This window comes from Triticum dicoccoides, chromosome 3B (assembly GCF_002162155.2).
Source record: "Triticum dicoccoides isolate Atlit2015 ecotype Zavitan chromosome 3B, WEW_v2.0, whole genome shotgun sequence".
Lineage (NCBI taxonomy): Eukaryota > Viridiplantae > Streptophyta > Magnoliopsida > Poales > Poaceae > Triticum > Triticum dicoccoides.
In genome coordinates, this window is record NC_041385.1 from 187,387,340 (window position 1) to 187,400,778 (window position 13,439).

At 49.6% G+C, this 13,439-nt stretch overlaps 1 protein-coding gene across 1 annotated transcript; it reads left to right on the forward strand.

The window, feature by feature from the left end:
* The first annotated feature begins 2,925 nt into the window (after positions 1 to 2,925).
* LOC119281115 lies at positions 2,926 to 4,012 on the forward strand. Its single transcript, XM_037561740.1, has 3 exons — positions 2,926 to 3,120; positions 3,210 to 3,357; positions 3,482 to 4,012. Exons 1-3 carry the CDS (start codon positions 3,044 to 3,046, stop codon positions 3,542 to 3,544), a joined length of 288 nt encoding a protein of 95 aa, XP_037417637.1. The 5' UTR covers positions 2,926 to 3,043; the 3' UTR covers positions 3,545 to 4,012.
* The last annotated feature ends 9,427 nt before the right edge of the window (positions 4,013 to 13,439 follow it).

Genomic DNA, 13,439 nt, shown 5'->3' on the forward strand with positions numbered 1-13,439 from the left:
GCGGGAAACCAGCCCCCCACAGCTCCGACGACCTTTCGCTGGACGGCAGGTGTCCAACACGTACACGTGGGCCTCATCAATGGCCGGGGCCGGCCCGGCGTCCATCACTTGTCGTACACTGGCTAGCTAGGCAGTACGTACGTTGCCTCAAAGCCAAACTCAATAACTCGTGGAGTGATATGATGAGGTCTTGGGCACTGCAGATGGTTTCCAAACATCAACGTCGGTACAAAGAGATCAGACGTGCTCTCTCCCCACTGTTTCAAAGGTCGTGTCGCGGACTAATTCAACTCATTAGGCTGCAGCGAGTTAATTGCACAGAAGTACCACAATTGGGACATTGGAAGCAGATTGGTATCAAGTTTGGTAATTTTTACATGTCAGTACCAAGTCTGGGGCTAGCCGTTACAAAAAGGTCTAAATCGTGTATAAACGCGTATTGACGGTGTATCTGACCGGCAGGGCCCACTTGTCAGCTTCCGACGTGGCATTTTTTGCAGAAACACCCCCCGGCCGCAGAATACTAGCCAGTCCTATGCCCAGCGAAGCGGGCCCAGGCGGCGCCAGCTCGCCGATAGCGGCTCGGCGCGGCCCCGACAAGCTCCTCCGGCGGGAGCCCTGCGGTGGCGCTGGCTCGGCCCGGCTCGCCGGTAGTGACTCGACGCAACTCCCCTACCGGACTCCTTCGGTAGAGGTTGAGCGGCGGCGCGAGTGCGGCTTCCTACGGCGGCATGCTTTCGGCTGGGACGAGGGGACGTGAAGCGACGCGGGTTCAGCGCAGCTTGCCGGCGGCAACCCGGTGCAGCTCCCCAGCCGAGCTTCTCCAGCAGGAGCCCCGCGGTGGCGCGGGCGCGCTGGGGCATCGTGGTTAATGGGAAAGAGGCGACGTGGGGCAGGGGCTCCGGCGTCGAGGGACAAAGGGGATAGACGGATCCGAGGCTCTCCAGCGCGTATCGGCGCGTCGGGCAGGAGCTACGGGAGGCCATCCATGGTGGCTTGGCATCGGGCTCCTGTCCAAGGGGAGTGGGCAAGAGAGAGAGAGAGAGCTCTGGGTGAGAGATAGAAGAAAGAATGGAAGGAGGAAGAGAAGAAGAGAGGCAGGGTGCGGGGACGGCCTGGTCCAGGTCGTCGGTGGTGGTGCTCTGGTGGCCGACCGGCGGCAAGCCGAGGAGGAGGCCGGGGCAGGGCGGGGGTTACGGGAGGCGAAGGAGCTCGGGCTCGAGGGGCTCCTCCCCTCGATACAGATCGGGCGCCGCCGCGCTTGAGGATGAAGGAGGTGCAGGGGGGTTTCTGCAAAAAAATTGCCACATCAGCAGCTGACAGGCGGGCCCCGCCGGTCAGATACACCGTCAATACGCGTTTATACACGATTTAGACCTTTTTGTAACGGCTAGCCCCAGACTTGGTACTGACATGTAAAAATTACCAAACTTGGTACCAATCTGTTTCCAATGCCCCAATTGTGGTACTTCTGTACAATTTACTCGGCTGCAGCCTCCAGCAGTCTACGAAGTGACACAGCGCAAAAAATATACTCCCTCCGTTCCTTGATATAAGATGTATAGATTTTGGAGAAAAAACCCGAAATATAAGGTGTATTGCACCGCACCACTCATTTGGACAATTTTTTTAGGGATTTGATTACAGTTTCTTATATGACGCAAGCTCCTCTATTTTCTCATGTCAATTAGTCAGGTGTAATCTCGCCCAAAACTTATGAAATTTTTCCTGCACGTGCGTTCTTTAATTTTCGTGCTAAAAACTATACACCCTATATTCAGAAATGGAGGAAGTATATAATATGTGCACTCAAAGCTTTGATTGCCTTGCATACATCCGAGGATGCAATGACCCTACTTCCAGAAAAAAGGGTACAAGACAAGCTTAGCATGCATGGTATAAATGTAACCTGTCGTGCATGCATGCATGATCAGCGACTCGGTCACGTTTCTGGAGATGCAAACATACAAACAAGTGTACAGCATTACCAAAAATGTGCATGCATGGCAGCTAGCTCGATCTCGGCCCCTCGCCGAGATCCTTGCCGGCCAGTGCCGTCCTTGCGCAGGATCCGATCCGTCCGGGCCCTCTCCTCTCCTCTCGCTCTGGCCATGCACGCAGCAGCCGGGCGGCAGCCAGCTCTGCGTCGCATGCATATGCATGCATGCACGCGGACGTACGTACTGCGAGCCAGTCTGCGAGCTGCCCGCTCTGCTCACACCCCATCCCATCCGGATCTGGTACTGACCAGCACCGGCTGCGACGACATGCATGCGTACAATCCGGCCAGTCTCCAGCCCCCCTCTCTCTCTCTCTCTGAGTCCCAGGTGCAGCGCAGAGATCTCGAGCCCTTGACCTCTTCCAGCTCTGTGCGAGATTCCATGCTACGTACACATCCACTGCGCCTGCATGCAGGCCTGCGTCACCATCGCATGCGCCCTCCCGTCTGCCCAACCATCAAAGACATTCTATTGGATATTGCTCACGAACCATACAAAAATGTGTATGTATATACTCTATCTTCTCCAGCAATCCAACTGCAACCCACATATAATATACATGCTCACGCACCCTCCACAGTACCTGCAGCAAGCTGGCTATATGGACAAGTAAGGGTTGGTTAACTAGTGGCTGGACGTACGCATATGCATGTGCCTGCGCTTTTTATAGGTGAGATTCCCTTGACCAAGTTCAAGCCGGCCTAAGCTCGCGCAGTTGGCTGCATGTTTGTTAGTTGCGTCGCGCTTTCGCTAATTTGACTAATCACTCTAGATCTAGGTTAATCTGGACACAGTAAGAAAGCTTGCAGGTACAAGCTAGCTAGCTCCCTCCCGGCCGGTGACATGATCGGCATGTGACCACCTCCTCTCCCCCGGCTATAAATAGCGGCCCATAGCAATGATATGGAGCCAAGCCAAGCAAGCACTTGCTCTCTCTCTCTCTCTCATATCATTAGTCATTACCCGCACTGAAAACCTTAGTACTGCTAGCTACTAGCTTCCTGTGTAGCTCGAGGAAGAGAGAATCCGACTGAGTGCGAGCAATGGCGAAGCCGCAGCAGGAGGTGTACTTCGTGTTCATGAACTTCGACCCTGTCTACGAGCGCCTGAGGGCCGATCGGTCTGTATACCTCGCACATAAATATAATGGCTTGCATCTTTGTATGCAATATATGTGCGCGGTTTTGATGGATGGTTTGTTGGGTGCAGGACGAAGCAGGGGTCAGCGACGCTGGACGCGTACCTGAGCCAGAAGCACGACAAGCTCCTCGCCAAGCTCCTCCAGCCCGACACCTATTGGAAGAAGTCCTCGCTGGCCATCGTCGACGGATTTGCCGTCGAGATCACCGACGCTCAGGTCACCGCCCGGCCTATAACCTCACATGCATGGATGTACATGGATCCATCATATGTACTGTACATGAAACTTCTCTTACACCCCTGATGGCAAATATGATCGGTTGAACTATGTACTGATGCAGGCGAGCGTGCTGAGGTCGGCCAAGGAGGTGAGGGTGGTGGAGAAGAACCAGGAGCTTGATTGACCAGCCAAACATCCAGGCAGTCATAAGCATAATCATTTAGATGCTTTTGGCATCTGCCATAGCTATGGAAGCTTGGTTTAGTATAAGCCAAGGCTGGAGAACGTTGATCAGTTGCTATTAGTCAATTGCTTTTGCGGCGTAAGTGTATCGATCGGTGTGTGTTTTTGTGTGATCTCCCATGGCTTTGTTGACTCTAATGTCAAGATCAAGCTTAGCTGCTATCGTTATATACTAGTACGTACTACTACTACTATTTAATTAGCACTAGCTGCAGTAATATAGATATATAAAGTTCATCATCGATCTTACTAGCAAGGGTCTACTACTGATATTCAGAGCAAGACTTTGAAGATTTGAACCCTGCAATGTAATGGTGATTATAAATGAATGATCAATTAGTTAAAAAAAAACTATCTGTGTAGCGGTAGTATTTTATAAGCTCATGCATGTACTCTCTTCCGGTGTCCAACATGCATGGCAGTGTGTGTATGACTTTTGGTTCTTGTTTCTATATGCAATATGTAATGCATGGGTAGATGCATGCTTTGGGTGCCTAATGTGAGTGGTTTAAGGTCTTGGGTTGACTTGTGAAAACTACAAGACAAGGATGAGGAGGAGGTTTTGTTGATGAGTGGACTCGGCCTCTCGAACCGCTGATCATGATATGATTCCTATACTAGCGAGTTTCCGAGATGAGGAAACCTCTCGTGGAAACCTGCAATGATAACACAAATAATTGCACTGATTTGTGCGTGAGCGTGGTTCCGTGCGTGCCCGGAGAGATGATCGATGCAGTGCGTGTGGAAGCACTTTGATTCCAGTTTTCAGGCCTAGAGAACCGTAGGCAGAACAGCAGCATGCACGCTTGTTCGACTGTACGTGTGCCTATCATTTCCCGACACGTATCGCTCTGCCTGACAAAGCTGCCACCTGGCGGTGCACTGTAGGATCCCCGCGAAAAGCGAAAACATATAAACTAAAAGGGCAATGATGGGCGCCGGTGCGCCGGCCCAAAGTTTGGGCCGGTCGCACCCTGAGCGTTCGATGCACTACCCACTCACCGTCCAGATCGAGCCTATGCTTCGTTCTCATCCTGCGTATGTCTTCTTCCCCAAATACGCTAGACTGTCTTCTTCCCCAGATACGCTAGAAAGGAGCGACGGGGAGCGCCGACGGCGACCATGGTCCTAGCCATGGGAGCGCGCCTCTCGCTGTTGACGGTGCGCTTGTAGCCTTCCCCGTCGCCACGTTCAGGTCACTCACCATCGCTACCTGTCTTGCAGCTCCTGGCCATAGATGCGTCGCTGCTCCGGCAACGCTGTTCCTAGCACAGGCCGCCAAAGGGTTGTAGCCCGCGGCCCCAATGGTTGCAGCACCGGGTTGCGCCGCTCCTCTGCCCCTCGCCGTCAACGCTCGGGCGCACCGGTGCCCGTCCGCGGGCCCTCGTCGTCGTCTCTTGCGTTATAGTTTCGGCAAACCTTTGTAGCAAAACAAAGCAGTGGATGTAGCTTTTGATGGTGCTGGTTGCAGCCCACCGCGGTGGCACCCGTCGTTGTTTCAGTGCCGCTTCGTCAGTTGGAGCACAACAAAACTACGGTTCCAGCTTCCATCAATAACAGTTCCAGCATCTACATCACATGGTTGTAGCTCCACTACTAGTCGGTTCCAGCAAAAATCAGAGGATTGTGAGTCGTTACCTCTGTCTACCCTTGCTGCAAAAAATCCAATGGTTCCAGCATCCCTGCCGCCCGGTTGTAGCAAATCGTCGATGATGGCGTCGCCGCTGCAAGTCCGGTGAGCACGGTTGTAACATCTGCGAGCATGGTTGTAGCGAAAAATAGTCGACGATAGCGTCACCGGTTGTAGCTCTGGTGATCACGGTTGTAGCATATGCAAGCATGGTTGTAGCAAAAAAAAAAGAATGTCGACAACGACGTTGCCGGTTGTAGTTCTGGTGAGCACGGTTGTAGCAAATTTTGTGGCCGGTTGTAGCACACAAGGACACAGGTTCCAGCAAAAAACTCGTCATGCCTTGGCCGGTGCGCACCACCACCACCGCTCGTCTTAGCAGCCGTCGACGGCGATTGTAGCAAGTCTATGCGCAGCACGACCACTCGCCGTTGTAGCCCCTGAAGGCCGGTCCCTGTAGCTGCGTCGGCGGGACTCGAAGCTGGAGTTGGGCGGAAGAGATCGCTGGGATCCGCGGGGATGGGAGATGGTCTCGCCGGCAACGACGGAGCGACGAGGTTGGGCGCCGAGCAAGCCGTGTAGGTGCACCGGTTCCAGATTATCAAGGAGTCGCTCACCAGCCATGGCTGGGAGTTTGGAGGTAGGGGATTGGGAGCTAGCAGAGAGAGACAGACAAGAACGAGTGGCTGCGTGCTGCGTTGCGGGGAGATAAGACAAAGGAGAAAGCAGCGTGCGTGGGGCCAAGAGTTACGTGGTCGCGTGCACGACGGAACTTAGTATGTTTGCGAGCGAGGCGTCCGGTGGAACGTTCGGCCGGCGCGCCGGATATAAGCGATTACCAAACTAAAAAGTGTGTGTCTAGTGCTAATCTAGATGTGACATATTATGTCACATCTAATTTCTGTTTAGTGACCCCATTGTTTATGGTAAGTGTTTGCGGCCGGCAGACCGGCCGAAGTTTCGGCCGGCCGAGTGCGCGTCGTGGGATTTTTTTTCCGATTCGATTAGCCATGTCATCACATCTAAGCACTAAACGCGTGGCTGTTGGGGGACCCAGGCACCGCCCGTGACTCTTGTCTTCCTCTTCTTATTCATTCGATGCCCATCCGTATTCTTATCCAGCCGGCCGCGTCTTCTTCCCCATCCACCCGCACCCAGGAGGCAAGCTCGCCGCCATGGCCGCCGGCAAATTGATGCACCTCATCTGATTCATATGTGGATCGCCGGCGCGGGATGCACCCTTCTCCATGGCCGCTCGCAGCGACGGGCGCACTCGTCGCCTTGTCCGCCTCTGCCAACAGCTGGATGCGCGCCCTGTCCATGGCCGCCGCAGCCAGGGTGCGCCCGTCGCCATGGCCAAGCTGCAACCGGCCACGGCGGCGGCGAGTTTGTGCTGGAACCAGGTTTTTTTTGTTGGATCCACCTTTTTGTTTTGTTACAACCCCATTCGTTTTTTGCTACCATCCCCATTTGATTTTGATGAACATCTTCGTCGTTTGCTGGAACCGGTGCCCCGGTTTGCTGCAACCCGCTGGTGTATGTGCTACAAGGTTGATGCCTCGTCGGAGGAAGCTACATCCAGCGGTGAAGAGTGCTGCATCCAACGCCGTTCGATGTCGGGAGCTGCAACCGTGCAGGTCGGAGCTGCAACCGGCTACTGGGGGAGCTGCAAGAGGGATGGCCATTTTTGCGGATGCATTTTCCTTTTGCCGAACCAAAATTTTGTTTTTGCTGGAACAATGTAATTTTTTTGCTGGAACCGAGATAATTTTGTGCTTCAACGATTGCAGAGCTCTCAAATGCTCATGTCGTTTTTGCTGGAAGCGTTTTTTATTTTGCTTCAACCCACCACCGGATTTTGACCCGTGGCGAAGATATTTGCTGCTTCTGATTTTTGTTGCTAGGCACTCTAACCCGCGGCGAGCCGCTTCAATTTTTGCTCCCACCATGTTCTTTTTTTGTTGGATGCAATTATATTTTTTGCTTCCACCATGACGAGGACTGGCAGCAACACGGCGACTGGAGGCCGGCGGCAACAACGGCGACCGGCGGCGAGGGCAGCGCCAGACGAGTGCGTCGAGCGGTGCTTCGAGGCTGCGCACATAGCTCATCCATGGCGGCGCGATGGAAGTTTTTTCCTAAAAGAAGAGTACGTCTGATGAAAGAAGAAGAGATAATCGTGCGGTTAAGCCTTATTCTATCGGACGATGCTGGTAGGACCGGCTCAAAGTTGGGCCGGTGCGCCGGCGCATAGTAATGCCCATTGTTTATTTTTATACGTTGTTGTGTTTATTCATGTACTGTAGTTCGCTTGCGAGAAGTTTTTTTTTAAAGGAGGATTACCTCCGGCCTCTGCAATGCATGCAACCATATTATTAAAAAGCGTAACAAAGTCTTAAGTTTCAAGAAAGCTCAAAATCCGAGCAATAATGAAAAATAATCTGTAAAGCGCCACATCCGGCAAGAAAACGCCACATCCAGCGATAAAGAACAGGCTACGATGCCTGCACACCTAGCCTATTATTAGCTCGCCATGCAAATCGGCTAAAGATAGCCCATGCTACCGTCTCCCAGCGGTTGCACCAAATAACCAAAAGCTCCATGTAGTCCGCATGAGTGAGTAACGACCACATACGGATCTAGGCTGTAGCTCTGTACACTAGTAGAAAAGGGGGCAAAGGTCCAGGCCGTGTCAGCCATTAGTCCCGGTTCAATCCAGAACCGGGACCCATGGGGGCATTGGACCCGGTTCGTGAGCCTTGGGGGCCGGCCGGGCCACGTGGGCCATTGGTCCTGGTTCATCTGGACCTTTTGGTCCCGGTTGGTGGGACGAACCGGGACCAATGGGCCTCGCTCCTGGCCCACCATCATTGGTCCCGGTTGGTGGCATGAACCGGGACCAAAGGCTGCCCTTTAGTCCCGGTTCATGCCACCAACCGGGACCAATGATGTGCCTATATATACACCCTCACGTAAGAGCAAAGCACATTGCTTTGTTTTTTCTGGCCGCCAAGGGCGAGAGGTCTTGGTGGTGCTCTAGCTCACCTCCTATGCACACAAGGTGTTCGATGGAATGCCCGAGCCACACTACTTAAGCTTTCTCCATTTTCCTCAATATTTGTCTAGGTTTAGCGGTCCGTCACGCCCCCATCCCCGTCTTCACCGCCGTCGATCACTCGCGCCGATCTCATCGCCGGCACCACCGTGGTGAGCCTCTTGTTCTTATCTTCTTTCTGAAAGGAAAAATATTCTTACTTGTATGTTTAGATAGATACTTGTATTATTTTCTTACTTTTATTATTGCATCTTATATAGTGCGATGGTTTTGGTATCCGCCCCGTCGGCCCTCGTCATGTCTATGATTCGGATGTGGTATATATTATCTTTTCATAACTATTGGTTCATTTATTGTTTATGATAATTATGCCGACCAACGTGACATAGATTTTATTTATCTAGGAGGTTGTTGAACCGGAAATTCCAACTGACCCTATTGTCGAGAGGTTAAATTTAGTTGAAGAATAAAACAATTTCTTGAAGGAAAAAATAAGAAAAATTGAGGAGAAGATGATATTGGAGTTGCATGTTGCGGATGTCGTCGATGATCACAAGATCAAGATGGATGCAATGCGCTTGAAGATTAGAAAGATTAGAAAATATGCCATTCATACCGAGGCTTGGTATCATTATGCCGTTGGATCAGTTGTTACCTTGGTTGCGATTATGATCGCATTTGTTTTCGCATTGAAATGTCTTACATAGTTTCAATGTATGGTTTAATTAATTTAGATGCTCTGCAGAGCTTTATGTTGTTAGATGAGAACTATGTATGTACTTTGGTTTTAATGTGATGATGAACTTCTATTAATTAGGTCATTTAATTATCTATTCATGATGTTCGGTAATGGTTTTTGACACACTTAATTATATATAATGCACGCAGATGAACCGGCAATGGATGTACGTGACAGACACACCTCCGAGTACATTAAGGGCGTGCATGATTTTCTCGAAGTGGCCGAGGCAAACAAGCAGAATGGTTTTATGTGTTGTCCATGCCCTATATGTGGGAATACGAAGTCTTACTCTGACCGGAAAATCCTTCACACCCACCTGCTTTACAAGGGTTTCATGCCACACTATAATATTTGGACGAGGCACGGAGAAATAGGGGTTATGATGGAAGACGGCGAAGAAGAAGAGTACGATGACAACTATGTGCCCCCTGGATACGGTGATGCTACTGAACATCAAGAGGAACCAGACGATGTGCACGATGATGCTGCAACGGACGAAGCTGCTGAAGATCAAGAGGAACCAGACGATGTGCCCGATGATGATGATCTCCGCCGGGTCATTGTCGATGCAAGGACGCAATGGAAAGTCAAAAGGAGAAGCTGAAGTTCGATCACATGTTAGAGGATCACAAAAAAGGGTTGTACCCCAATTGCGAAGATGGAAACACAAAGCTCGGTACCGTACTGGAATTGCTGCAGTGGAAGGAAGAGAATGCTGTGCCTGACAAAGGATTTGAGAAGCTACTGAAAATATTGAATAAGAAGCTTCCAAAGGATAATGAATTGCCCTACAGTACATACGCAGCAAAGAAGGTCGTATGCCCTCTAGGATTGGAGGTGCAGAAGATACATGCATGCCCTAATGACTGCATCCTCTACCACGGTGCCTACAAGGATCTGAACGCATGCCCGGTATGCGATGCATTACGGTATAAGATCAGACGAGATGACCCTGGTGATGTTGACGGCGAGCCCCCCAGGAAGAGGGTTCCTGCGAAGGTGAGGTGGTATGCTCCTATAATACCACGGTTGAAACGTCTGTTCAGAAACGGAGAGCATGCCAAGTTGATGCGATGACATAGTGAGGACCGTAAGAAAGACGAGAAGTTGAGAGCACCCGCTAACGAGTCGCAGTGGAGAAAAATCGAGAGAAAGTACTGGGATGAGTTTGCAAGTGACCCAAGGAACGTATGGTTTGCTTTAAGTGCGGATGGCATTAATCCTTTCGGGGAGCAGAGCAGCAATCACAGCACCTGGCCCGTGACTCTATGTATGTATAACCTTCCTCCTTGGATGTGCATGAAGCGAAAGTTCATTATGATGCCAGTTCTCATCCAAGGCCCTAAGCAACCCGTCAACGACATTGATGTGTACCTAAGGCCATTAGTTGAAGAACTTTTACAGTTGTGGAATGGAAACGGTGTACGTACGTGGGATGAGCACAAACATGAGGAATTTGACCTAAAGCCGTTGCTGTTCGTGACCATCAATGATTGGCCCGCTCTCGGTAACCTTTCAGGACAGATAAACAAGGGATACCACGCATGCACGCACTGTTTACTTGACACCGATAGTATATACCTGGGAAGCTGCAGGAAGAATGTGTACCTGGGCCATCGTCGATTTCTTCCGACCAACCATCAATGTCGAAAGAAAGGCAAGCATTTCAAAGGCGAGGCAGATCACCGGAAGAAGCCCGCCATGTGTACCGGTGATCACGTATTTGCTATGGTCAATGATTTACACATAATCTTTGGAAAGGGTCCCGGCGCACTAGCTGTTCCGAATAACGCTGAGGGACACGCACCCATGTGGAAGAAGAAATCTATATTTTGGCCCTACCCTACTGGAAAGACCTAGAGGTCCGCTCATCAATCGACGTGATGCACGTGACAAAGAACCTTTGCGTGAACCTGCTAGACTTCTTGGGCGTGTATGGAAAGACAAAAGATACACCTGAGGCACGGGAGGACCTGCAACGTTTGCACGAAAAAGACAGCATGCCTCCGAAGCAGTATGAAGGTCCTGCCAGCTACGCTCTTACGAAAGAAGAGAAAGAAATCTTCTTTGAATGCCTACTCAGTATGAAGGTCCCGACTGGCTTCTCGTCGAATATAAAGGGAATAATAAATATGCCAGAGAAAAAGTTCCAGAACCTAAAGTCTCATGACTGCCACGTGATTATGATGCAACTGCTTCCAGTTGCATTGAGGGGGCTTCTACCGGAAAACGTCCGATTAGCCATTGTAAAGCTAGGTGCATTCCTCAATGCAATCTCTCAGAAGGTGATCGATCCAGAAATCATACCAAGGCTAAGGAGTGATGTGGCGCAATGTCTTGTCAGTTTCGAGCTGGTGTTCCCACCATCCTTCTTCAATATCATGACGCACGTCCTAGTTCATCTAGTCGACGAGATTGTCATTCTGGGGCCCGTATTTCTACACAATATGTTCCCCTTTGAGAGGTTCATGGGAGTCCTAAAGAAATATGTCTGTAACCGCGCTAGGCCAGAAGGAAGCATCTCCATGGGTCATCAAACAGAGGATGTCATCGGGTTTTGTGTTGACTTCATTCCTGGCCTTAAGAAGATAGGTCTCCCTAAATCGCGGTGTGAGGGGAGACTGACTGGAAAAGGCACGCTTGGAAGGGACTCAATAATATGCCGGGACGGATATTCTTGGTCTCAAGCACACTACATAGTTCTACAGAACTCTACCTTGGTGACCCCGTATGTCGATGAACACAAGAATAGTCTGCGCTCCAAACATCCGGAGCAGTGCGACAACTGAATTACATGTGAACACATCAGGACTTTCAGCAGTTGGTTGGAAACACGTCTCAGAGGTGACAACACTGTTTGTGATGAGCTGTACTTGTTGTCAAAAGAGCATTTTACAAAGGATACGAGATAAATGGGAATACATTTTACACGATTGACCAAGATCAAAAGAACACCAACCAAAACAGCAGTGTCCGCTTTGATGCAACAACCGAGAGGGGAAAGGACACATATTATGGTTACATAGTGGACATATGGGAACTTGACTACGGACATGATTTTAAGGTCCCTTTATTTAAGTGCAAATGGGTCAATCTGTCAGGAGGCGGGGTACAAGTAGACCCACAGTACGAAATGACAACAGTGGATCTGAAAAATCTTGGGTACACTGACGAACCGTTCGTCCTAGCCAATGATGTGACACAGGTTATCTATGTGAAGGACATGTCTACCAGACCGAGAAAAAGAAAAGATAAGGAAGCGGATACATCATACGATGAGCCAAAGCGCCACATAGTTCTTTCAGGAAAAAGGGACATCGTGGGAGTGTAGGGCAAGACAGACATGTCTGAAGATTATGAAAAGTTTCATGAAATTCCTCCCTCAAAGTCAAGGCTGACCCAAGCATCCTGATAAACGATGAAGATTATCCATGGTTACGGCGCAATAAGCAAGTGACACAAGCGAAGAAAAAGTGAAGACTTTCTCCCGCAACTGTTATGATGATACCATGCCAACTTTGTAACAGACGAGTATGATACCATTATCCGTTTTATACATGCACATGCTATGTGGGTGAAATTATGATACCATGCCAACTTTCAACTTTTTCAGAGTTCATTTGAAATGCTTTAATGTCTTATGGTTCGGCCCTCGTAATACCATTAATCCTGGTTCGCTCCTTGTCAACTATTTTCTCACCAAGAACACTCTCAAGAGGGCAGCCGCGTGGGCCATTGGTCCCGGTTCGTCTGGACCTTTTGGTCCCGGTTCCACGCAAGAACCGGGACCAATGCGCCTCGCCCCTGGCCCATGACCATTAGTCCTAGTTTGTGCCACAAACCGGGACTAAAGGGTTGGTCCTCGTTGCGCTCAGAGTTTAGTCCCACCTCGCCATCCGAAGGGCGCTCACACCGGTTTATAAGCCCGTCCCTCTTTGCCTTGTTGAGCTCCTCTCGAAGTGAAAATAGATGCCCCTATACAGGGAATTTGACTTAAATTCATAGTGAATTTCTCTGAAATTCATAGAAATTTATTATGAATTTAGGTTGAATTCTCTCTATAGGCGCATCTATTTTCATTTTTTTAGTAAAGTTAATCACAAACTTGTGATTCACACAAATTCCAAAGAATTCAAATTTTAACTATTCAAATTTGAAAACTAATGGCACTAACAAAAAGTTTATAATTTTTCTAAAACTAATGCCACTAACAGAAAGTTTATAATTTTGCTGACCTAAAAGCAAAAAGAATTAAAAAATAAAGCAAAAAACAAAAGAAAATAAATAATGCTGAAAACAAAACAAAAAAACTGGAAACAAAATAAAAATAGCAACAATAAGTATTTTGTTGTAAGTAGAAACAAAATAAAATAAAGAAAGCAACAAAGAAAACAAAAAAACAAAAAAAG

What these genes read in the sequence shown, in the direction of transcription:
- LOC119281115 (XM_037561740.1), top strand. Translation starts at nt 3,044, where the DNA reads ATGGCGAAGCCGCAGCAGGAGGTGTACTTCGTGTTCATGAACTTCGAC. An exon ending in GAGCGCCTGAGGGCCGATCG is followed by an intron (nt 3,121 to 3,209) that starts GTCTGTATACCT and finishes TGTTGGGTGCAG; the next exon opens with GACGAAGCAGGGGTCAGCGA. An exon ending in TCGAGATCACCGACGCTCAG is followed by an intron (nt 3,358 to 3,481) that starts GTCACCGCCCGG and finishes GTACTGATGCAG; the next exon opens with GCGAGCGTGCTGAGGTCGGC.